The sequence below is a fragment of the Clinocottus analis genome, unplaced genomic scaffold (assembly GCF_023055335.1).
Source record: "Clinocottus analis isolate CAN_PGR_092001 unplaced genomic scaffold, fCliAna1.0.p SCAF_11, whole genome shotgun sequence".
NCBI classification, from domain to species: domain Eukaryota; kingdom Metazoa; phylum Chordata; class Actinopteri; order Perciformes; family Cottidae; genus Clinocottus; species Clinocottus analis.
Window position 1 is genome coordinate 2,961,477 of NW_027175832.1, and position 26,471 is coordinate 2,987,947.

Sequence of the window (26,471 nt, forward strand, 5' to 3'; positions counted from 1 at the left end):
CGTGACGCAAGTGGTTGTATGAAGAAGAAGAAAAACAAGTTGAGAGAGAGGTTCAAACCCTGCCGACGTTAACGGCGGTAAATTGAGAGTTTTTTGTTGGATTGTTGGTTACAGAACGCTTCGTAATTTGCCGTACGCAGCAGTCGCAATTGTCAGAAAAGGGGTTTCAGAAACTATTTTTACAATGAGACGACCGCCTCATTGCAAGCATGCTGAGGTCTGAAAGGAATACTTTAGCATTAACCATGAAAAAGGGGGAAGTAGCTACCGTGGCTAAAGGATTAAAACAATATAGTCACAAAAAGTCCCTTTTAAACAGTCAAGCTAGCACTCTACGCTACATCATATATTCTCATCTCTCAGCAAGAATTAAATAAGCGTAAAATCTCATCATATAAATGCATACTTTTTATATTCAGGACGAATATAAGGCCGTATATAATAATGTTTTCCTCTGTCGCCAATTTTATTACACATTTAAAATCCCTTTGCTTTCAATGTTTTCACTGTAACCCAACTCTAAGGCTATGACACACTACAAATGTGTCATTGGTTGGGTTTCCCACGATTATTGCAGCCCTCGGGTTCATCCCATTCCCTTTAAGGCCTGAGAACAGATCCCATATCACATATAATACGAGTGTGAATATGATCCGTTGTAACCGGGCCTCACAGTGCTGTCTGGTCTATTTCGGGATTTATAAGTAAATAGTCGGAGAAGTCAGCGAGGATTCCTGGAGACAATACGTGAGGAGACTTTAAGGCGTTGAAAGAGATTTTCTGGCAGGAAAGTCTCTCATTTTTTTCCTTTTTTTCGTGAAACAAATTAATCTTAAAGCATGTTGTTCACCCAGAGCACATCAAAGCAGTGAATGCACCTCAGTCAGCTTTCACTAGATCGCACTTTTCTCAAGTTTTTTTGTTGTGTTGCTCCGGCCAAAAATGATCACATGCCTGCTTTGAATTCCAAGATGAGTCAGTTGATTTTATCTAACTGGAAAAGCCATCAGATAAGTCTCCTGGAAGCCTTGAAGCCACCGGCAGCACGAGGCAGCTGATTCAGAGCCGAGTGCCCACATCTGACACATCGTGACGCCGCACTGACACACACACACACACACACACACACACACACGCACACACAGAAAAGAACCAATTCAGTATTGAAGAGGAACACACACACACACACAGACACACACTGACAAATACGCAGACACTGAATCACAACAAGATGACAAATGAGCAAGAGCACAGCACCTCAGACACCGCTGTCATTTATATGTAAATGAGCACACCGCTATACTTCCACCACGCTGCCCTCGTTTACTCTCCCGTAACCAAAAGATAGAGAAACCCTCCGATCCTTCAGATAAGACATCAAGACGAGATGATTGGTAGAGACGTGGAGCCGGACGATACTCGACAAGACGGGACACAATGAGGTGAAACGAGCCAAGATGACAGAGTTCACAAGGAGTGGACATTAGCTACTTTGATTAATGACTCACTGCTGCACTCTTTTCCTGGACAAACTGACACGTATCCATAAAAAAAAGATGACATAGTTGTCCGGGGACATCAACCTGAATGAACTGATGAGTAAGCTAAAACAGGAGGAGAGGCGCCAGCAAAGGAATTCAGGGAATACATGACATCTCACACATATTACTGTAAAGTATTACTTGAGTTATCCTGTCATTGTAACAGCCTCTGTGAGTCACCACTGCATCAGCAGGTACCACACACACACACACACACACACACACACACAGGATGTACATCACATTTAGACCCAAAGTACCTGTCAAGGGCAAGAGGAACACATCGTCTTCTTGTCTTTTTTTTCCTCTCTGCAGCCGCATGTCATTGACTTTAGAGTGCAGCAATGCGTGAGAGTGCCGTTTTCCTTGAGTGACGTCTGTGTGTGTGTGTGTGTGCATGTGTGTGTGTGCGTGCGTGTCTGTGTGATTTTTGTAACCTCAGCACTCTATCACTGACTTAACAAAAGGCTGCTGAATATAAATGCATCCCATCTCCCATCTGTCAGCGTAAGATGGTTTTCCTCGGATAAAAAAAAAAAAAAAAGACTCGACCAAAAGTGAACCAGACAGACGGACGGACAAACGGACAGACAGACAGAGAGATTGTTTGAAATGCCAATTTCAATGACTTCAAGGCGATAGCATGCGTACATTGTATCTATTTTTTGGTTGAAGGAAGTGTGTTTCACGAGCTCCTACATGGATGTCTAGACGGGGTGTGTTCATTCAATCACACAACACAGTGTGGTCGTTGCAGACACGCGTGGTACAGATCTGCACTTGTGTAGTTTTGTATTTATGTCTCTATCGATGTTCCATTAAAGTGTTGAAATGTGCACGAGCCAATGATGGTGATGAAGAGTACTGCCGAAACGTGGAAGGAGGGGATTTTGGAAAGGGGCTTTGCCTAAAATCTATAACGAGTTTTTGGATGTGTTGAGCTGGAGGTTGTTAATAAGACACCAAAATTTAGGCTACTTTTCTTTGTCTTGAATCATAGTCAATTCAAAATCTATGAATTTTGGCCGTTGATCAGATAAAACAAAAGCAGCCACTTTCACCTCTGAGAAATTGTAAAAGTTTTCACAATATTCTGACATTTCTTTAAGACATAATTACTAGATGATATATGAAATCTAAATCTTTTCAAAGCACCAATTTAACATTTTTCTCATGCTTTCCAAAGCACAGCACTGTGATCTATTTTGCACATTGATTAAGACCAGTTTGAGACTTCACAGGTTCAGATCTTTGAGTCTGCTTCCTGTAGCGCCTGCTTCCTGTGGCACTGTGCTTTGGCACACAGACATACACAGTGGGGGAGGTGGGGAGATTCAGTAATTAAAAATAATGATGGCTGATAAAAAAGAAAAAAAAAGCTCCTATGTTGAGCTGCCTTTCCATAATTGTATGTCATTGAATGTTGACACAGAATGCACATGTGCAATATGTTCGTGGCAAGAAATGTACCTAAAATCTAATCTAAATGTCTACTCTGTGACCAATATTTTCATTAATTGAGGCACAATAACACCGAGTTAACTTCTTGGCGGTTGTCGCCGCCTTTGAGAACGGCCCCCCCAAAAAAAGTGGCTCATCTCTGCATCACTGCATTTAAATCAGTGCTCTGACATCACTGCCGCCCTTCTGCACAGGGATTACTCCAACACGCTTCAGGCAGAACTTCCACTATCTCAGTTTAAGGATTTATTTTTTTTACCGCTCTATACATAATGCCAGTCAGTATCTGCTCAGTTTAAGTAGCGGTGACAGGGTGTGATAAGACACAGCCGAGTTAAAAACCCTTATCTGGCCTACGAGCTGAATCCCATCTGCCTCTCTCCTCACACTGACTCAGAATGCTGCTTATTGGGGATAAAGGGACAGGGGAGGGGGGACATTTTGAAAAGGGAGGGAAAGATCAGGAAATAAAGACCAAGAAAAAACAGATTAAGAGAGAGAGAGCTGAGCAGGAGAGAGCGAGAAATGCAAAGAATGTACGAGAGTGGAAAAGACTTCATTTTATATGGAAAATGTAATTGTGCTCGCTTGCACTGAACACTGCATGTGTGAACAGGGAAATCATTTGAAATGTTAATTTCAAGACCCCCTATATGTGTCAGCCATGAAAGTTAGGAGGAAAGAGATGAGAACAATTCAAGTTGAAGCAGAGAGTTTCAAAGAAGTAAACTGCGAATAGTTGGAGTCTAAGTTCAAGAGCCGAAGAGGTCGGAAAGAAGAGCGTGAAGAGTGAAGATGAAGACGTGGACAGGAGACGGGATCTGAGAGTCGAGACAAAAAGTGAGACCCAGGCGGTGCGAGTGTTGGTGCTGGTGAGCAGACTGTTCTCTCAACACAGTGACCGACTGGTCAGATCCAGCGAACAGATTAATGACGCCCTGTCAATCTTACAATGCACCATTTCCTCCGCCCACTCCGTTTCTAAATCCCTCCATCTCTCTCTCTCTCTCCCCCCACAAGCCACCTCTCTCACTTATCTCGACAGGTCATCCATCAACCAGCAGACTCCGCCCACCTTCTCACACACACTCACACACACACACACACACACACACACACACACACACACACACACACACACACACACACACACACACACGGTCTTACTCCCTGGATGTAGACTTTTGCTGGTAAAAAGGAATATTTTCCTAATGTTTAATGCAAATTAGCATTGAGTTTTTAATGAAAGGAAAAGCCTTTGTCTTGTCTTTTTTTAAAGTTTCATCCCTTTGCAGTACACACACACACACACACACACACACACACACACACACGCACGCACACACACACACACACACACACACACACACACACACACACACGCACACTTTTGCCTACTTGTCATGAAGCTAAATGAAAACCAAGCTGGACATGTGACCCCTGTTTAAACTGCTCTCACTCTTTCTCTTCTCCTCTCCTGACACTCATTCTTCTCCTCTCTCCTTTAATAAACTCCATCCCTCTCTTCTTCTCCTCTGTCCTCACCTCCCCTCCCTGCTCTCACCAGCTGCTCTGCATTTCCAATGTCCTCTCTGTCCTGGCAGAGTGAATATCAAGGTGTAGTGGCCACAGAGAGAATGGAGAACTGAGGAAAGTTATACAGCTATACAGACACAAAACACCTAGACCGCTCTAAAACCAAATGATGGCATGTTATGTGTTGTATTAGGACATTAAGGATCTACACAAAATAAAATATCACAGTGTTTTACCTCAGTAGGACTCCTAAAACTCTTCAGATGAATCCATCCAGGTGACACAACATAGACAAAAACAACGCGTGACAAGGGGCCACAGATATAGAGATTGCTTCATTTCAAAAGGTCACGAGCCATAAAGACTGAACACTACTTCTTACATCAACGGGATTTCTGATGAATGCATCTGTCATTGCTCCCTTACAACACATCCATTCCCCCCACACTCAAACATCACATCCAGGCAATTGAGATTCAGCCAACCTTTCCGTCCCATTACTGTGCGCTGCGGTGACAGACGAGGTGCCATCCGTGTTGCCAGCGAAGTAACCATGAGAAAACGCAAACAGCCGCAGTACGTCATACAGGCACATGTCTAACAAGAGGGTCTCTAATGCAACCTGTCAGATCGTCGGCACATTGCGATGAAATGTACAAGAGAGCGAACTAAAAGTAACCCGAGCTGCGCAATGGAGAGGGACGTCATTTCTCAATGAGTTCATTTCTAAAGTAATCAGTCAATCAACGGGCTGAAATGTGAATTGTAGATGCTTTTCCAGGGAAAAGCGCATACTGTTCTCAGCAGTATGTAACTAACACTAAACATAAGCCATCGATCAGTCAGCTCGTCCCGTGTCAACAGAGAGAACACTCACCCAACTCGTCTCCAAACGACACTTTTCTTTCTGAGGATTTATCCGCGAGTTAGTTTCTTTATCCGAGGATGATGAGGATGAGGATGACGATGATGATGACAACCTGATTGCCACGATGCTACTTATGTGTCGGCGGTGTCGCTTTCTTTGTTGCGGTGAACTGCTGCTCGACACATCCAGGCACTCGGATGCCGAGTCTCCGTTTACTCCGCTGATCCGACGCTGATTGGTCGGTCGCTTCCACCACAACGCAGGATTTTGCTCTGACGCGATTGGCTCACGCTCCGGTGGTGCGTTGAGGGACTGCTCGTAAACGTTGGCTCTTGTTGTACCAAGTTATAGAGCGGTATACAAATATTACTAACAACACTCAGTTAGCTACAACAGCAACAGCTTCTACTGCATTGTTGATACTTTATTTTCAACACCGAGGCATCAAAAATACTTCCACTGGTTTTAATTATTATTATTTAACAAATAATGTATATTTAAAGTTTAATTAAAGTTTTATTTTTTTTATTTTTTTTAAATTAAACTTTAAAAAATAAACTGTAAAAAAATACATTTTAAAAACTATAAAAAAAATTAAATTTGAAAAACTTCAAAAAAATTGTTTAACTTAAACTTAAAAAAAATTTAAAAAAATAAAACTTAAAGTTAAATGTTCTGAGGCTGAAACTTGAACTTCTTTCTAAACTTCCATTTGAAGTGCCTTAATGAAGTTATTTTAGTTACTGTACTTCTACTTTGTTTTTACCATTTTTCTATTTTGCTAAGAAAAGTCATTTTTAGTGACTAGCTCTAGAATCCCGACAGCATTTGAATGTTTCATCATGCTTTATTTCCCCAGGCTGTGGTACCCAGCAGAATATGTATCACTAAACAAATCAGATGGTTTAGTGGAAGTTAATCTAGATAGATAATCGCAAGATCAATGGACATATCTGCTGTAATATGAAACATGCGGGCTCTTTGTTAAAGCAAAGCAGGGCTGATTCATCTGCATCGAGTTGTAATAGTGTGTGTGCTGTTTGTGCTAAACAACTTTAACAGCTGCACTACAAGATCATTACAAACTCATGTCGTGTGGTCTTGTTTAATAAGTCACGGAGTCCAACCATGCCATGTATGATTATGGATTATTCCACTTTCCATCTCCCCATATTCATTGGTTAACTGTGTGTGTGCGTGAGTAAATCAGATATCAGTGAATTCAGTAACTTGTTCACTGATCAATTCTCTCAAAGGCTATTTGGCTCCTCCTGGTGGTGATAGTAGGCAAATACAAACACGTCATGAACTTTGGTCCCTTTTGTTACTCTTTATACTTCCATTTCTATACTTGTAGTTTATTAAACATTTGTACGAAAGCAACACACATTGTGATTCAATAACTATCCGAACATTCATAGAAGATTTTCCTCTTTTCAAATTGTCTTACAAGCTGCCAATAGAGAAATAAACATACATGTATAATTTTAGTTGCAAGTGGATTTTTTATTTACTTTTGAGTTTAAAAACAAAAAAAACATCAACAAGTGAGCTGACAAAAAACTAAACTTCCAGGTCAATCTTCAATAACGCTGCTTGAGACTGCATCCTGTCCAAGCATGCAGGAAGAAGACATTGAATTGCATACAAACACTGAAATGAGTTACAAAATGAAGTGAAATGTCTGCGCTGTTCGTCCAGTTGTGTGGTTATTTCACATTTTGGTAAAATGACCTCAAGTATTACTGCAGTGGAGCCAAAAACATAAAAACAATTTAGTGTTTTACAGGAAAACATGGAAATTAAAACGAGTCAGCAGTTTTTTGTGTGTTTTTTTTTTTAAAGCACTGACAGCAATTCCGGGCGAGCAACATGTCAATAGAGACTGAAAATCAATAACTATTAGAAGTTACAACCAAGGCTCTGAAATTAGATCGCAACACGGGGGGAGGGGACATGAGAGCACACAATAACTTCATGCCTGAACACATCAGGCTTTGTGCAGTTGGTGAATTAAACACAATACTTTTTTTTAAACATGGAAACTGCAGATTTAATCGTTTTGGGCAGAGCTCAGCGGCTGGGTAACAGAGGTTGTGGAGGGAGGGCTTTTCTCTGTTTATAAGATTTAAATGTCATGCTAAACAGGGATTTGATAATAAATATAAAAACATAAATTTGATAAGGTGCTTGGATACAATTTGAAACATATTTCTGTTGCAAATCTTTCCAAAAGGTAATTTGTTATGTATGCTAAATGAACTTTCACGTTTAAAAAGGGGTAAATTCACAGTAACAGATTGTTTTTAACGGTCCAAACTCTGTACGGTATTGGAAAGATGATTCCAGTTGTTAAACTTTCACATTAAAATACCTCCATCTTGATACTCAAAACCTTTTGCTATGAGACTTATGAACAATGTAAACATTACCAATGATGGAAACGTCCAAACTTTGCAAAATGGAACTTTTTTTTTGGACCACTAAAACGACTAACCAACGCACAAATGCTGACATAAAAGTATTTATCTTGCAGCCTTTGTTAGCTTTAGTGTTAACACAAATGTTTGCTTGACAGCAACATACAAATATGAATTAACTCACAGTTTAAACTGTAAGAAAACCCAGTCAAGCAACAACAATATTCATGTCAACAGTCAATGTCAAACAAAGGTTAAATTGCACAAAAAAGATAACATGTTGCAAATGCAAACTACAGCATGATCATACATGGGCCTAAAAACAAAAACAATAAATGATATGCATATACAGTATCTATATTATATACACACACACACACACACACACATTTTGGACATCCTTCACAACTACTGAGAACTCTAAACTGTACAATATATCTGCTATAAGAACAGTTGCGCAAAATACCATTTTGATATACAGGAATACTTTTTTTCTTTTATGTGTTCAAACTGTCCACACAAGAAAATGCAAAGCGCAAGCCCGAGAAGGCCACGAAAGTGCACGTTATCAGGTCAGTTGGGAGCCACTGGAAGGAAAGGGCTGGCATGAGATTGAGAATGAAGGCTGCCAATATCATACACAAGCGTTTCCACACACTCCCAACCGCAGTGTCTTGTAAGATTAATAGTTAGTGGAGGGAAATCTGGAGTAGATATAATTATACATGCAGGCACACATGACTGCTGATGAACAAACACATTCTTAAAACAGAGTTAGATCATCATTGTGAGTGACCAACATGACACACACACGCACACACACACACAATGTGATGATGAAACTCCATCAACATTCTCCCACTACAACATTTCCCCCCACCGTCACATTTTATTCAAGTAGTGGCACTCCAATTGTCGATACTTTAATGTCTTGGTACCTTTTGGACAATCACACACCAAAAAAAAATAAAAAAATGATGGGACGCGTTGATCTCGTGTTGTCACACAATATTTGTCCCGTATGGTGACCGGGTGCGGGTAGAAGCTGTCCATCGTACGCCGATCTCATTTCAGTTTGAACCGAAAGAAACCGTCAAGACGGGAAGGCAAACTTCACCCGAACCCCGTCACCGAGTTACAGAGGAGTAAAACACTGAGTGTAGCTTTTTAACCTACTTTTTATGAGTGACAGGTCATAACAAGCTCGTGGGGAGGCGGGCTGGAGGGGGGGGGGGACGACACAATGACATGTTCAGAAGGATATGCTTGAAGCCACACTTTGTGTCATCCAAAGATGGGTGGTCCAGATGATACAGTAGTCTGACGGCGCTGAAGCGATTCCAGCGCAGACAAACGGCGCCAAAGCACCGTGACATTGACCTACATTGAGTTCTCATCTCCCCTTTGTCAAAATGAGTCACCTCCAAGCATTCCCCTTCACAATATCTCTATGGAAGATTGGAAAAAGGCCGTTTTTTACTCTCCACTCAAGAGAAAGGACGCAAACTAAAAAAAACCCTTGTTAAGGCCACTGAAATGTGCTTAAAATGTATTCCTTCAGGAGGTACCCTTGGTTTAACAGGTGCCAAACTCTTTCCTGTCTTTTCTGTCAGCACCTCTTTTCTCATCCATCCCATAATACCTCTTCTCTGAACTGCAGTGAGCTCTATCGGTTTTAGCAATCTGATAAAGGGAATTTTAGGTGATGATGCTGATATGGTAATAAAGGGCTTTTTTTCTCCTTCCTTCCTATTTCTTCATATTGAGTCCATATTTCCTCTTCTGGTCCACGAGAGTATTTTTCAGTTTTCCTTTGGTCTTCATTTTGACATTTAGTCCACGCTAGCCCTCGCCAGAGTGCTTACCTTCTCAGTCATTTGCTAACCGTCTCCCTCTTCGAACGAGAAGGAGACGTACCTAACGGCCAAGCAGGTAGACCACCACCTCGTAGGTGCACATCATGATGGCAGTGTTGGGGATCTGTCTGACGAGGTGGGTGGTTAAGCCGCGGTACAGCGCCCGGTATCCCTCCTCCCTGGGTACCGTTAGCAGCGTTTGGAAGAACGAGCGGTACTTGCTGCCTTCCTCTCGTAGCCGTGTGCGGATCACCTCTGTGATTTGACAGTTGAAGAAGGAAATTGGGTTAAAAACACCAATGGTCACAAGTTGTTTCTTGTCAGACTTTCTTAATGAGTGTTGTTTAGTCTCCTCGAGAGCTACATTTCCATATCTGACACGCTTACTGTTAGGAGCTATTTATTGAGCCATCTTCTATGATACCAACTGTCCCTCAGTCTGCCTCAACCTGACTAGATATATTTATTTTTTGGTCCCAGAATGACTTTAGACAATCCTAACACAAAGTACTTGTTCATTCAGCATTCAGCTGTGGGCTGTACGCAGGTAAAGAAGGCGTGATATTTATAGCATAAGTGGACCATAATATTTTCCAATAAGAGAAAGTGAGACATTGCCCCACTGAAAATGTAATATGTTTCGCGCTTTCTCCCCGTTTACATTTGTTTGTCTACAGAATAAACACTTTTTTTTTTAGCTTAAACATTTTTTAAACTGTTTTTAAATCATGTTTTCTCTGCATTATGCTTTTAATGGTTTTATGTGAAGCACTTTGAATCGCCTTGTTGTTGAAATGTGCTACAAATAAGCCAATTGGCTCCTGGACTCTGGCTCCATAACTAGCATACAGGTCAACTTGAAGGATATGCCTTATGATCTTGACCAAATCCAAATTCCACTAACAAGTATTTTGCATGTAACTAAAGCCCATATATTTATGTCTGTGGCACAGAGTTAATTTGTTCTTCAAAAACTAATAAAATGAGATTAATGAGACAGAGTGTCACACTGGTTGACATGTTTCTTCATTATAATGAAGAAAAAGAGTAGAGTAGATAAGCCATAGAGTCCCAAAAATGATAAATTTGTACATTTTTTTAACAAGAGTGTATCATTGTAACACTAACACTTTGTTGTCTTTTCATGGGATTTGTTGAAAATAAGATATCGGCCTTATATTTTCGTAAAAAGAAAACTAACGAGTGTGACAGGAGGTTACCGTGAGGGTAGGCGATGGAGGTGGCACAGGTCTTGGAGGTGGCTGCTGCGAGCATCATGCCCACAAAGTCTGAAGCGTCTTTGACGGACTCCTCCTCTTCGTCCATGCTGGCGTGGGCCTTCGCTTCCACCAGTTTACGCTTGATGCTCTCGTAGATGACAAAATGGATAACCGTCTCGGAGATGCCGGCGTACGAGGCCGACATGCCCCTGTAGAAACCTCGCAGGCCGTCCATCTGGTACACGCGCCGCACGCAGTCAAACGCATTCATTCGCCGCTGACCCCGGGTTCTGTAATCACGCAAGAGACAATCACAATATGATGGTTATTATCATCATCATCATCATCATCATCATCATAGGATAATGAGTCAGACTTATGACGTCGTACATGTTGGATGTTTCTCACCTGGTTTCGAGCTGCAGACGGGTCTTGATCAGCCAGATTGGATTGGTGGCTGTGATGGCGGTGAACCCTGGGAATTTCAGAGGGGGACAGAGGTTCAGACAGGTGCAGAAATATGTGGAAGAACACAAATCTAAAATCAACTAGATTAAATATTCTATACTGAACGCAGACAATGAGAAAGCGCTTCACTAAACAGGATCAACTCGCTTCAGTGTTTTACTCGGAGACATTTAAATACTGTCAGAGAGAACTTGGTGTACAGGTGATTTCAATTCAGTTTTGTTTTTTTTGACAGTCGAATACAAAGTGGCTGTTCAGTTTCACACATTGATCCTCTTCATGTGAAATGCAACACAGTTGTATATAAACAACAGCTGTCTTCCTGAAGGAAGGTTTCTGAACTAACAACAGCGCATGAAGGCAGCAAGTCAGAGTGCTTTCTTTTTTTGTTCATGTGTCATCTTAAAAAAAGGAACCAACTGAAAACATTGGGCGACGAGGCCAAGAAGCAAAGTAATTTTAGGCCTTCGGGTGTGACAGATTATTATTATACTGCAGTCTGATTGATTTTAAATGTTAGTAAGAGCCATTGTGTTACAATACAATAATTTGTTATTAAAAAATAAGGTCATCTTAATGAGTTTACAGAGGCGGACTGTTTTAAAAATATTACAACAAACAAAAGCATCAATCCCTTTACAAGAACATCTGTCATACACAACATGGGAGGTTTGAGTCCTGTATTGACACTGGTCTACATTTCTTTTATTGCTGGGTCAGCAATATAAATGTACTCCATTCATTAGTCAATGAACAAACATCTTTATGTTTATTTTGAGACATTTAAGAAACCAGTAGTTGACTGGTTGGACACTAGAGATACTAGCACACCTTCAACAGCACAGAAAAAGAAAATAGTGTCTGGAAAAGATTCTTCAATTATTCAGCAGGACTAAAGTGGGAGGTCACTGACATGGAATTTAGTGCAGAATATACTTCCTGATAGTGGTGGGCAACCTTCTTTTAAATGTTCATCTGTCTTTACAGCCAATATTAAAGCTTAGTGTGACACTGGGGTCACTCAATAATGGGGCGCCTGAAGAAATGCATTTAAAATGCACTTGTGTCCACAGAATATATATGAAGCAGATGGGAGTGTGTGCGTCCGCTTGTTTGAGTTATTTACAGGCGATGGTACTTTGAAAAGACAATATACAGCAATATAAAGTTTGATATGAAAGGTGTTAAGTTAAAAAAAAGGGAACTTTGCATTATTATGAAATAACACAACTTTTTAAAAAGTTTATACAAATGATGCAATAGAGAGATAAAACATGGCCCTTTGCAGAAAACAGCTAAGACGAGCGCGAGTCTAGAACGAGACCTCGGTCACATCTAGTGTATCAATGCAACACGAGCCTTAGCTTCAGAGCAACCGTGGTGAAGGCAGAGAGGAAGACACGGGTCTGTTGAAGAGAAGAAAAGAAGGACAAAAAGAGGAAGAAGGAAAAAGAGGGAAGTAGAAGGAAGTAGCGTCTATGGCGTGTACTCACGAGGGAGGGGCAAAGCTCCTCCAGCTCCTCCCCGCTGCAGCTAGTAGCCTGCAGATATGGGGAGCACAGATGGCGGGGGTCTCCCACCCAATCACGCAGGGGTGAAAGCTTTACAGTAAAGCCCTAAAATAGACACAGGCTTTTCTGTACCACAGTCACACACAAGCAGCAGTCACATCCACCCCCCAGTAGGTAGTTGGAGAAGAGATGGGAGGTGAAGCTCTGACCTCCCTCCCCCCATCTTTCCCCAAACTCTACGCCCCATTCTGTTTACATTACTACGTTAAATTGTTTTACAAGTCTTTAACTTTAGAATGTATATCCCTCCCTTTGAAATTGAAATGAACTCCTTTTATCAACTGGAATAAAAGAAAAGAAAGTTGACTGAACAGAAGCCAACCCAATCCAAAGCTCCAGCTCCATCTCACCAGAGCGAGGACAAATACAAAAAAGGCAGAACATGTAATTGAAGAGATATTCTTCATAATCCTTCGTGCCATTGTCAGTACATCATCTAGATATTGTAGAAATAATTCAATCAAATGTTTAAGATAGAAAATTAGGAAAAGCAGGTGGAAATGCTAACCTTGTCGATGTGTAGAACAGACTCGAAGCGTTGGACAATGGTGATGAATCATTTTGATGGATCTTTTTTTATATATGTGATGACATAAGGATGAATTGATTGATCAGAGTAAAGTGAATCAATGAGGTGGAACAATGAATGCAACTCAGCATGCTCCATAAACCTGTTTGGGCCTAACCTCATTCTGGAAAACCCCAGGATAAGTTTAAAAATATCATTAAAGTGTCCTTGAAATTGGAAAAAAAAGATGTCTCTGGAGAGCCAGCCTGCTTCTAAAGAACATATCAAATAAATCATAAAGGAGTTATTGAAGTCCACACAAAAGGACTGAAATGGACTCCTCAGAGGACGCAAGTTTTCCACAGGTATTAACTGTTCAATAATTATTGTAAAATATATAATTGTGCACAGTATAACGGAGAGGCCCGTTCGATGTAGCGGTTTCTATTACGACAATTCAACAATATGAATCGTGTCAACATTTGTTTTTTCTTGAAAATGTATTATTAATTGGTTTCTTTGCTGCAAATGTATAGCATGAACTTAATAGAATACATGTCCATTAATAACTAATTCATAGTACACATGAAAGACTTGTCACCATTTATCCTCTGAACCAATAATGTCCGAATAAAAATGTCTCGATGCAGATTTTTAAACAAAATATCCACAGAAGCAACTTGACAAATATTGCTGGTAGTGGAAGTGAACCACATTTGCCCACTTGCCTGCTGGGTAATTTAGATAAGCCACAAAGAAGATAAGTCTGAGCCCACACAGGCCAACTCGTCGCTGAGCCCCTGTGAGAAGCAGCATCTTCATATGGACACGCTGCTGCATGTTGCATATGGACACGCTGCTGCATGTTGCATATGAGCCTTCTATAGACACATAAGTCCCATGCGGGTTTCTCCAGAGGAGGCAAATATGTTTTAGATTAACTGCTGGAAGATATAATAAGTCTAAGTGAGAACGTGGGACCAGCCTCCCTTCTCGGTGCAGGGAGGTGGTGAGAGGCAACAGATCCTTCCTCACAGAGACTCCACAATGCGGCCATGAAGAAGATCCACCACGGTGTGCGACTTTAGATAGCACGCCGAAAATTACAGGAGCAAAAAGATGCGTGACGAATAACACAACAATGACGATGTCCAATGTGTGTGTGTGTGTGTGTGTGTGTGTGTGTGTGTGTGTGTGTGTGTCGGGTCAGTCCCTTTTACACAGGCATTAGCTCTGCTTTGTGACTGCCTTTCTTTAACTCTGCTATTTCCCAGTGCTGACCAGATTGAATATAGATTATGTGCACATGAAAGAGAGAGACAATATGTATATCTGTGCAATAACAGGGTTAGACAGTTGCACTATAGAGTACATCTACACAGATATTCCATTCAAGGTACTAAATAAATGCAACTATCATGCTGCTGAAGAAATGTAGGCAACAAATGTCTGAAGTGAAAAAACACTATTCTGGCCGCTTACTTGCCCCAAACTCTTTTATATATTGTGTTAAAGCCTAATCCATTACATGTTTATGCCTTCACATCCACATTCAAGTAATAAGTTGTGTTATATTGGGGTTCAACTGTTTGTCGTGTTAAAATAGTGCCCGCCTTTTGGATGATACGCATTCTCATGGAAACGAAATAATGTTGATGGATGACGACAAAAGACAAAATGGAGAACATGAACTACAACCTTCTGTAGCAGTGACAAGGTTAGCATTTCTCTTGTGCTGACAACATCAAATCCACAGAAGTATGTGTCATTACTTTATCTTTACTATGTTAATGGAACAAGGCAATAGGCTAAGGAAAAGGGGAGGGAGGGGTGGTAAAACCTTCTAATAAGAGCCTAAAACTACAAACCAGCAGCAAACGCATTGCCATAAGCTATGGTAATATCATTACAAATGAATATCCATTATGAACTTTCTAATATTCATAAAGTAAAATGTTTTTTTTTTTTAAATCACCATGTCTTTCATCATACCAGTGTAAAGAAATGGGATGCTACCTGACGTGTCCGCCCGAGTGCCAGGGGCCCCTGTTGACCTTTGGGGGCCGTGCTCTCTCCTCTATACACACAGAGCAAAGAAGGGGGCCCAGACCACACTGTTTAAGTAACAACCGGGATGTTAAACCATTTACAGAGTCCTCTGGAGAGGCCTCGAAATGAAAGAATAAAAAGAGGGGGGGAAAGGGCAAGGAGAAAATAAAAATAATGGAGGACAAAAGGGACTAAGTGAAGTGGAAAGCACAACCTAAACTTTGAGGACCATGTGGTTGTCTTTGTTTTGTCAAACAGCACGTGGTATAAATGCCAGAAGTGACACATTATATAGTCTGAATATGTCTGACCATTTTAATTAAAGAGACTGCTGATGTAAGGTTTTGTCTCCTCGACTGTATGTGGGCTGGCAAGGCCAAGAGACAAGATACTGTATTATCTGGGTGGATCAGGGTGTGTTTAAAGAAAGCAAATGCTCAGATTAAAGCTGATGAGAATAAGTAGCTGATGTGCGGTCGCATGCTGCTTTTTTTTTGGGATAAGTGCATAGTTCGTGGATCAGCTTCACAGCAAACTAAGTGAGGCCGTTTCCACCATAATCAAGGTCAAGGTCAGTTTGATCCTGAGAGTTAAATTGTGCTTTCTGATAAGCCCCCTACTGTTTTGTATAATACGTCTATACACGAAACAGCTACATAATGCCGACTTATAACAGACATCATTTGTTAGCTTTGGCATGCTTTAGGTATTCACATTCCTTTAACTTAGTCATAATCCCACACATGTATATAGAGAGGGGGGTAAAAAGGAGGGAGGGGGTTAAGTGAAACTCTGGGATACTTCAAACTGTGAAAATTATAAAAATAAATATGTAAAATGAAATCTGTCAGATGACAAACTGAATAATTCTTAAACACGTTTTTTTATTTTTTTTTAATATATCTAAAACCCATTAGTGATCAACACTGCCCAGGCAGACTGACTGACAGACGGACAGGCAGAGATAACACACAGCGACAGACAGGGACGAACAGACAGAAGGGGGAGGGGGGAGGAGCCATCGTTACCTGCGAGCCCAGCCGACACCATGTGCACCTGGGTAGAGTCCGGCTCCAGCACCCCATTCAGCTTCTCCTTGGCAGTTGAATAGGCCGCAAAGTAGATAGCCCTGTTGCAAATGATCACGAGGAAAAAATGAGACAGAGGTGAGTAAGGTAATAAAAAAACACAGGGTGAATTGACTAAGAAGGACGGACGACTACAGAGGAAAAAACAATGCTTTTACAGTTTGAACACATATACCAGTGATCAAAAGAAATAAATGATGAGCGCACTACAAAAAGACAACTGGAACCATGAGTTCACCAAATGAAAATATTGTATTATTGCAAGATATATATACAGAGCAGCGTTCCTTACTTAGTAATACATACTATAAGTAGTCTAAGTGCAGGCAACTAAAGGAAGTTTATCTCTGCCTGTGTGTGTATATATGTGTGTGTGAGTGTCATCTCAATCTCATGGTGTGTTTTAGTAGCAGATGTATCTCGCCTACGAGTCGAGCTTCTCCTCACTAAATAAAAATCACAGGATTTAGTCAACATATCTGCCGAGTAGAATTAAACCCGGTGACCTTCCCTCTCTGCCCTCCCTCTGAATTGAGAGCGTGCATGCACACCATAATCATGCTGCTGCTCTGCAGACGAGAGATGAATTATGGGAGTTGGTCTGGATGTGTCAGAGCATCTTTCGTGTGTAGTGAGTGATGCTGCTGGTGCAAGCTGTGCTGTGTGTGTTGCTAATGAACGCCAGCAGCGAGCCCAGTGGACTGCACCTCATTAGAATCAGAAGATAGTATTTTAGTTTTCCAGCATCAGAGTGATGTTTCCTAATTATAACGGGAGAGAATAACTCCATAACCCAGCAACTCAGACCTCCTTTTTATAGACAAGTTATTATGCTATTTCACTCAATTAATGTGAAGCTTTAACTTATTACATCTTACATTGTCATACATCTAAAAAATGTAGTTATTCTGCTGTAAACCATAGAGATTTTCAAGGTGAGTATATTTTGTTATATAATATGAATATCTTTCTTTAAGAATCACCTATATTTTTTTATGGCCTACAGCTGAAGACTGAACTGGGCCAATTTTGTCTTTTTATGTCCACAAATGCACAGTTTAAGTAGTGGGACAATCACATACTAGTTATACAGTACATGTGATGATCTAGAGTATCTCTAATATCACACAGCCTAATTTTGTACTACATAAAATGTATTTTGATAGAAAGTATTGGAACATTAGGCTTCATGTGGTTAGTAAAATCGCTCATGAAACAGAAATCTCACATGTTACCATCGAGTTCATCAGGTTCACTTCTTATGCAACAGCAGCTTCCTATAGCACGGTATGCTGTGGCTGTCAGGACAAGGAAACAAGCTGCCATTTCAACCGCTGGACAACTCGCCCATGGGACTGACACACATGCGCACGCACACCCGAGGGCATTTTTGACCCTGCAGAGTCAGACGGCATGGACGGTGCAGGACCCAGAGGACAGAGAGTGACAAAGATGACTCAGACAGAGAGAGAGAGAGAGCAACGAACCAACGGGACGAGCACAACAAAGGCCACGTGATGCGGCAGTAGCGAGGGAGAACCAGACAGCTCAGGGAGGGGGATTAGACACAAACACTACACTCAATGGAGGAACTCCATTGTGATTATTCACAACAACATCGGCGGTCACATGACGAGATTGTCACAGCTGGCCGGCCCCGGGCCTGTGGTTAATGTTTCATTCAGACTTTGACTGACTGAATTCAGGCGGTTATGCAATCGTAAGCAGCCAAGCTAAAGAGAGGGAACTGACTCATTTCCTGTCGGATTTAAAGCCCAGATTTACATTATATTTCTGTGAGTTTAACTCAATGCATTACGGCGTTCGTGGCCTGCTGACATTGCTGCCAATATAAGCTCCTAAATGACACCGGAAGCTAAAAAAATAAACTCGAGCAGATGCATTCCTCAACTAAAGTGTGTCCTCAGGTTGGACGTAAAATGTTAAATAAATGACACATAAAGGCTTTTATTCTCTGATAACTTATCGAGTACTGATAAGAGCGGTTTATTCTCAAGGTTCCTTATAAACATAAAAGATTGTGGTGACCTAGTTTACGGTGTTGGTTATCAGATATTTAAGCATAGGTTACTTTCGTTCAACTTACTTTTAGCTTTATTCTGTACATTGTGGTTTTGTATCCAACCAAAGACAATCTCGATTGGTCAACGGGGGACAACAAATTAGATTAACTTAATTGGCCCACAGTGCACTTTACCTGAAAGAATAATCAATTATAAACAAACATACAAGGTTGAATCTTTTAATCTAGGCTAATTACTTTACAAAATAGTCTGCAAAGGTACACGTGACCACAGACCGATTGTTCCAAGTGGTGGTCTCGGTCTCTCTCAGCATGTTGGCCAACCGACCGACCAATCAACCTACATTTTCGTGGTAATCGTTTAACATATAATCGAGGCAGGAGAAGACATACTGTAGATGATACTGAACTTACCTGGAAGGTGCCACACCCACAAGATTGGGTCCCAGTCCTCTGAAGAGTGAACGAGGGCCCTCTTTCTCTAGAATTAACCTGCAGAGAGAGATGTTTCTTGGTCATTATATTATAGTACATAGCACACATATAGTATATTTAGCCTGTGGGTTTGTGGACCGGGCCTTTCCACAACCACGGCTGTGAGATTTTGCAAAGTTCTGTTCATAGCTAAATACTCCAACTCAAAAATTATTTACATAATCTCCCAGATTAATTGCTCAACAAACCGAGCTTGGGGTGTCAGTGTTCTTCAGTCAAAAATCTTAAATCATGAGCTCACAATCTCTGCTCTGAAATGAAAGATGCCTTCACGACACTCCATGTTGACCCACTTTGACTTGTGGATTTTTTCCCTTTCCTTGTCGTATTGGTTTTCTCTCTTGACCCTGCTCCGCTGTGTATTGTGTAATGGTGGTGCACGGTTTCTGCTTGTGGCAGTTTATTTCAAGAACAACCCAAACTTTTTGAGACCATATTCTTGCTCCAATTTACTGCAATAAGTATAATGTTATGAAACAAAAACCTAAAGCAAGAAATGCGAACAAAGTGACAAAGACAATTGTTCAAACCATTGCAACAACCAGTGAGAGTAATTCAATATTTCAGCCAAACAAATGATAGAAACAAATTTTAGTGAACCACTTTGGTGACAAATTAGGATTTCTATTGAACTGTACAAGAGCAATATACCCAATCAGTATTTAATGTTAAAGGTCTATGTTCAAAATTAATATATTTTCTGAGATATGAAGCAAATCTTGAAATTAAAATTTAATTAAATTAACCAAATACAAATTTAAAACAATTAATTAAAAAAAGCTATTAGTCAAATACACTTTTTAAATATTTCTATTACTTTATTGTATATTGTGTATTTTTAATCTCTTTTTTGCCAAATTAATTACACTCAAAATACAAGTGTCTGGAGGTGGAGTGACAGTCTGTAGCCATAACTGCATGCATCAAATCTATATCACAAATAACATGTATATTGCAACACCCAGAGAAGTATGCAAGTATTTGACAGTGGAAAATTCCACACAGAGCAGCTTGTGCATTTTGCAATAGGTTTCCACTGTATGACCTGCTCTCTGTGATGGAAATAGATCGCCAGAGAACAAGCGCAGAGCACCGTAGCTGTGTTGAACATTTAGTTTAACACTGTTAATTTCTCAGTGGTCAACGTTAATTACGAATACTGGCTTTCAGCAGATTGTAAATAAACACCAAACTAATGCTGGATTCCCCTACACTCTCACTTCCCATCTGTCTGGTAACTTTCCACTGCACAATAATATGTGATGACATTTCATGTGGCAAAAAAAAGGAGAACAATTGATTGTGTATTTCTTACATTGATTTACCAGTAGTTGTTGAAACTTTAAAGAACGTGCCCAAAACATCTTTTGGTGCCAGTAATGAAATATACCCGCTGGACTTTTTATCTGTTGCATCGTTTAAGTGGTTAACAAATTGAGAGAATATTAACCTGCAGTCTTGACACTGATTACCACGGGAAGGTTTTAAGGCTAAATGCATCATCCAAAGTATGTTGCGTGCCAATTTCAAGTCTATTATTACAGTGTGTAAATTTCCATTCCATAAAATGTTCAGTGTGTCATGTCGGGGCAAATCAATGGTCTCTAAAATCACATTTGATCTTAGGTAGTAGTGTAAAAGAAAAACTAAGAATTGAAATAAGAATAGTAAAAGTAAGTGATACAGGACATGCAAACAACCGGTCGTATTGTTATCTCTGCCAGAAGGATTATTTGATCGTTCACGGGTCTGTGCGCGTCTGTAAGTAAGTGAGCCGTCCACAGCTACTCTCGCATTTTGCTGCAGCGAACTGCATAACATTTTGGGTGACCCATTATGGCTCAAGGACCTCTTGTGATTGCAGTGAATCACATTTTCTGCAGAAACACTTGGTGGAGATCTGCATCACTCGTTATTACTGTGGTTTCACTTCAGAGTACCACAGACAGCCTGTAGTCAAGTTCACTAACTGACTATGTTACACAGCTCTAAAACTGACTTACAAAACTTATGTTTGTATCTTTAAGAATCCATCTAATCCTGTCTTTGCATATTCATTGAGTAAATAATGCAACTGTAAATTTTCCCAGAGGCTGACATATTTTCAACTTGGTCAGGCGTACTTTTGCCTCAATTTGTGCTGCAGATTTGCATCTGTTAGCGTCCATTTGCTTCTTGCACAACATTGGACAGTATGTATTCTTTCTGCCCTAAATCTATTTTCCTAATGAGGGGGCTATTCCTGTATCTTCCTATTTTACCAACAAGCATTTTGGTAGTTGTTTCGATATGATAATATTAACATTTACGGTTCAATTCACTAGAATTGTCAGATAGTTTAAATATATCACTCAGCTAAAACTGAGACAAGACAACACAGAAGCTTTATCAGAATATTACAAAATCCCAGATGATATTTATAATACTAGCAATATATTTGTACAATTAAAAATAAAATACACTGTCACAAAACCTCTGAATGTTTGCTTGGAATCAGTTAAAATATGTATTGTATGTATATGTAAAATATGTATATCTTGTAAATAATAAAAAAAAAACTAACGTTTGAGGTGTCTTTTTTTTAATGATCCCTAATATATTAAAGTTAGTGCAATTAACATTTTGCGCAATGCAACTTACTTGAGACAGTGCAGAGGCCCTGGTGGAGCGACACGGGCCACACTGGCTCCATTCACGGTACTGAGATGGACTTCAGAGATGTAGAGAGTGATCGAGGAGGACTGCAGTCTGGTCTTCACAACCTCCAGAGGACAAGTCAAAATTGCTCCCACTGTGCCACCACATCTAGAAAGGAGTAGAAAATAAATAGACAAATGGTTAAAACTCAGACGACATGGGCGCAATACAGCAGCGAGTTCATACAATTAAGGTAGCAAATTTATATTTGGTTCAAGTCATATCTATATTTTGGTTTAGTATTTAGCCTGCTTCTTTAACCATCCTCTAATACTGATCTCCCCAATCACTGGTCACTGGTAATCTGTTATTCCTTCCTTAGCACTAAAATGATCTTGGAGCTGGCAGATGCCATGACCTGGTGTTGTAATATGCAAGATTTATGATGCTGTTCAGTGTAAATTGACCACGGCTCAGTGTAACTGTAACCACATTGCTATGTTTTGTCATCTGAGAAGACAAGAATGAGTCAACATGAATATTAAAATGTTGTTTAGCTGGCTTAATGAAGCCACACAAACAAACTAAAGTTGACAAATTAATTCTCATTAAATATCAATGCATGATCAATTTCATGTATATTGTATAATTAAGCACTTTAGTCTTATTAACCCAAGGCTACCAGACATCCAAAACAATATTCTGCCACATGTGTACGTTCGTTAACCGTCTCTCCGTCAAAGTTGGAAAGTGCTACTACTGTAGTGACAAACAATGTGAATACAATACACAGGGTTTGTTAAGTGAATATGAGCTGTGGGCCGACAGTGGTGTATGTTGACGTCTGAGCTTTTGGCAGTGAATTCCTCCAACTTGCAGTCTTTTCTGAGTAGCACCAACTATATTTACCTTTCAAAAGACCGAGCCACATTCATGCTAACAGGCAGCTGTGACCCTTGGCCTACTTTGAGGGCTACGCTGTCTGCTGTGTGCCTGTGTGTCACAGTAGCTGCCAGAGGAAGCGCTGTGCTGAAGTTTCAGCTCAGGTTTATAGGGGAAAGCAAAAGTGAATTTGCTTGTTCCAAGATAACAATGTGTCTTGTTCTCGGATTTAAAATCCCTGACGAGAGAGACGCTAGAAGAGGTGTGATGAGATGAGATTGCCCTATTTGAATGTCAATGGTTTGAGGCAGAGATGAAAGCAGAGGCAACAGACAAAGAGAAACTGGAGACAATGTAATACATTAAGAGACAGACTTGCTGTTTCAATACACTTCTAACTTTTACATCTGTCTTGTCATTTCCTTTGATGAAGTTACTGGTCTTGACTCAGTTTTGGTTGCCTGTTGAACCTCAAATAGCCATCATTTATTAACCTTATGTTGTGGTTTACAATAAATCCCCAGAATATGTTCACCTTCTGAAGATGTTTATAGAAAAAACATCTTTAGATGGTCCTTTTTAAAGGGAACAAATATTACCAGATGGCAAGTAAGAGACAAAATATGCAGATACTAAATTACATACACAACTGAGATTTCGGTTTAATCATCTAATTAATCTCACAGGTTCTTAAAATGCAAAATTTCTGGAGAAAATTAGAAGCTCTGCTGCAGAATTTAACCAAGCTAACGAAAGAGAGCAGCAACGGGCCCGGAAATAAAGTGAATTGTCTTCGAAATAAAGTAAAGCTGTTCAATTGAAAAAATAGTCTGTGTATTTACACACATTCGTATTCAACGAAAAAAAAAGTTTAAATAATGTATACCCTAAACCACAAGTACACTCACCCTCTCTGTGTCACCTGTGTGTTCATGGTTTACTATTCAAATGCTCTTATTTTGAAATGTTGACAGGAAATTGACTTTGAAACGACCGTTTTGACACTAGCGTGCACACAGGTGACACATGCACGCGCTGCATAGAAAACCGGCCCTTGTTTGCTAGCTTAATCTATCTCGATAACCCAGACGATGAGTCACGTTGAGAGTGACGAGACTTCTGATTTTGAAACGACCCCTAATATCTGAATCCAATTCGTGTTCTGACTTACCCTCCAGCGAACAAATGAACCAGTGTGTCCCTTTGGCTCATTATTTAGCATGCCCTGCCAAGCAGCGCACCTCGGGGCTGCGGAAGAGGGTCAAATACGGGCTTGGGTCTGTCCCTTCCCGTTGCTTTTCTGCCTCCCGAGAGGATGGGCACGTCGATGGGCAAACGTCGTCGATGATGAACCAGCAAGCGGGGCGAGTCGGCGGTGATTCAGACTGCAGTGGGCCGACCAAATCCCCCTCTGTCGCGGCGCTCAGCGTGTTGCCCTCTCACACAGAAATGGGTCTTATCTTCGACTGGACCACTGCAGAGCTGCGAGCTCACCAGGCTAACTACTGGCGGAAGATTATTATCTCGGCTCTAGCGAACGGTTTTATGACACATCCACGGGTTTGTCTCGAATATCTCCGCTGCTTTCATCGCTGCAGCGAGAGGGAAGGGGGCAGAGCTCATAGTATTTACAGTACAATCATAGGCTGGAACACAGACGCTGCTATTGGTCAGCTTGTCGCGTGACGTCACGTCGTCTCCGCCCTGACCATGCACCGTTCACATGCTCGGCATTGAATTAATTAGGTCTGCGTCATGTTAGAAAACCTTTCTTTCAAAATTTGCTCTCTCAAGAACCGTGTTTTTAGTTGCTGTGTTTGTCTCATTGAGGCCACGGTTTATTTTGTAAGACACACCTGAGTCAAATAAAAAAGATTTATCTTAAAATCAGATGAACCAAAAACACATATTCATAGATGACGTTGATCAAACCAACAACCAAGCAACAGTCAAGTTAATGTAAACAATAGCCATCCTTGCACTGTTTCAAGGTGTATTATGTGAGTGTGGGTAATCTTGTCATTACTATATTGGATTTACAGGAGTGTTGCATCAATGTAATGACAAAATTCAGTATCTGGTTATTTAATCTATGAAGGGATTCTTAACAGAATGTCTTGATAATTTACCATGTCAGAATATTTAATGACATTGCAACACTTGCATACCTTGACAAGACTTTATCCTTATTGCTTGCCACAATCACTCACCATCAATCTGAGCACAGAAAAATCTGAGGATGCTCAATCCACTCACATCCTTAAAGCTGGAAGTCATGCTGTTTCATTATTTTTGGGGGGGATTGGATTGCCACCCAATCAGCTGACTGCACTCAAAAATATCCAGTTGGTGATTCAATAATGGAGCTGAATGAGTACACACCGTTTTGTAATTGGGAGCACTGTATAACCAGTAAGTATAAGTTGACCAGTCATGTGCATGGTTTTACTCCTCACATTTGTAGAGTCAAAACCAATAGTGTCATGTCCTGCATTACAGAAGCATATGAAGGTCTCATGACCATGATGAATGAGGAAGGGCGGTTAAAAGGTCATGTTGTTACACATCATCAAACTATGATAAAATGGATATATTTATCTAATTTCCTTTTTTTTTCAGATCGTTACTCATCTTCAACCTCATATTTCCATGGAAAGAACAATAAAGAGGTGGAAAAAGCGCTGTTTTATATTTTAAAAAAAGTTATATCTAACAGGGGTTTGATAGATTTTGCGAGGGGGTTTGCTTGTACCTTTACGTTTATTCTTACATGCTCTGGAGTAGAAAAAAAAGTCAATCAATCTTGTCAGTATCGACGTGCAATTAACACAAGTAGAGTTCATAAAAAATAAAAGCTGATTTACTGCTCATCAATCTAGAGTTTATTTTCTAGAGATTGCGCGTTGTTTCCGTGGCAGCGTGGGTTCCCTCTGGGTTCCCTATTGGTTCCCCGGCTTCTTCTGACTTAAGTTAATGGGAGACTCTTAGTGTGGATGTGAGCGTGAATGCTTGTCTGTCTCTATATGTGCCCTGCAATAAACTGGCCACTTGGCCAGTGTGTACCCTGGCCCAATGTCAGCTGGCTCTCACGACCCTAAGCGGTTTCTGATAGTGGAACGATTAAAGCAGCTTCATGTTCTGTGGTTTTCTGTTGTTGTTTTTTGTTGCTGCGGGATCATTCATATCTTTAAATCAATACTGTCCGTAGGCCTATTAGGTGAAAGTCGAAAACATTGAAACTAAACAATCTGAATCTAAATAAACACAAGGTCATATTCAGGATGGTCCTGGATGTTTTTCAATGAAATCCAAAGTATTCCATCAGGTGTTGACTCTTCACATCGCGTGAGACAGGCCAAGTTAGTTCTCACCAAGAAAAGCATGCGCTGGAAAATTACCAAAACTGTGATGCTCACGAGGACTCCTGCTGCCAGTTTGAAGGGTCACGAGATGGAATTGCAGCGATTTAATTATACTGTTATTGAAAGCCGAACGTAGTGAATACATTTTGCAATCTGTCTGTCTATAGCCATCCGTCTGCCTCTCTGTATTAGCAGTGGCTGTCTCACTCTCTCTCCCTTTCTCTCTGTTGTACTGTTGATGAACGATGTACATATAATATAGCAAGGTAAGTTACTATTGGAACATGTCTGCATTTGTTTCTGTGCTGCTAAAGAGAAAGACACATGGTAAAACATGAACTAAAGGAGTAATGTGCTATATATATATACTCACTGCACATTTAGTATGGACGAGTCAAGTTATTCTCAGGCATCATGATGAAGAGAAATTCCTTCAGCAACATACAGGAATAATGACACACTGTC

At 40.5% G+C, this 26,471-nt stretch overlaps 2 protein-coding genes across 3 annotated transcripts in view; both read right to left on the bottom strand.

The window, feature by feature from the left end:
• Positions 1 to 5,591, bottom strand: part of LOC137781911 (SPRY domain-containing SOCS box protein 4-like) — a 60,578-nt gene extending 54,987 nt beyond the window's left edge. The window contains exon 1 of the mRNA XM_068570926.1: positions 5,416 to 5,591. The gene's annotated coding sequence lies outside the window, so the exon portion shown is untranslated. The remainder of the gene's footprint in view (positions 1 to 5,415) is intronic.
• Positions 5,592 to 6,902: 1,311 nt separating this feature from the next.
• Positions 6,903 to 24,249, bottom strand: slc25a36a (solute carrier family 25 member 36a). 2 transcript variants are annotated; one of them, XM_068568749.1, is made up of 7 exons: positions 23,816 to 24,249; positions 21,766 to 21,930; positions 19,045 to 19,122; positions 16,527 to 16,627; positions 11,311 to 11,377; positions 10,903 to 11,192; positions 6,903 to 9,937 (listed from the first exon to the last, which is right to left on the bottom strand). In XM_068568749.1, exons 1-7 carry the CDS (start codon positions 23,854 to 23,856, stop codon positions 9,744 to 9,746), a joined length of 936 nt encoding a protein of 311 aa, XP_068424850.1. In that variant the 5' UTR covers positions 23,857 to 24,249; the 3' UTR covers positions 6,903 to 9,743. The 2 variants fall into 2 exon arrangements, with proteins under 2 accessions (XP_068424850.1, XP_068424860.1); XM_068568759.1 differs by lacking the exons at positions 6,903 to 9,937; positions 10,903 to 11,192 and adding an exon at positions 15,466 to 15,563 and having other exon boundaries at positions 11,317 to 12,986.
• Between the last annotated feature and the right edge of the window lie 2,222 nt (positions 24,250 to 26,471).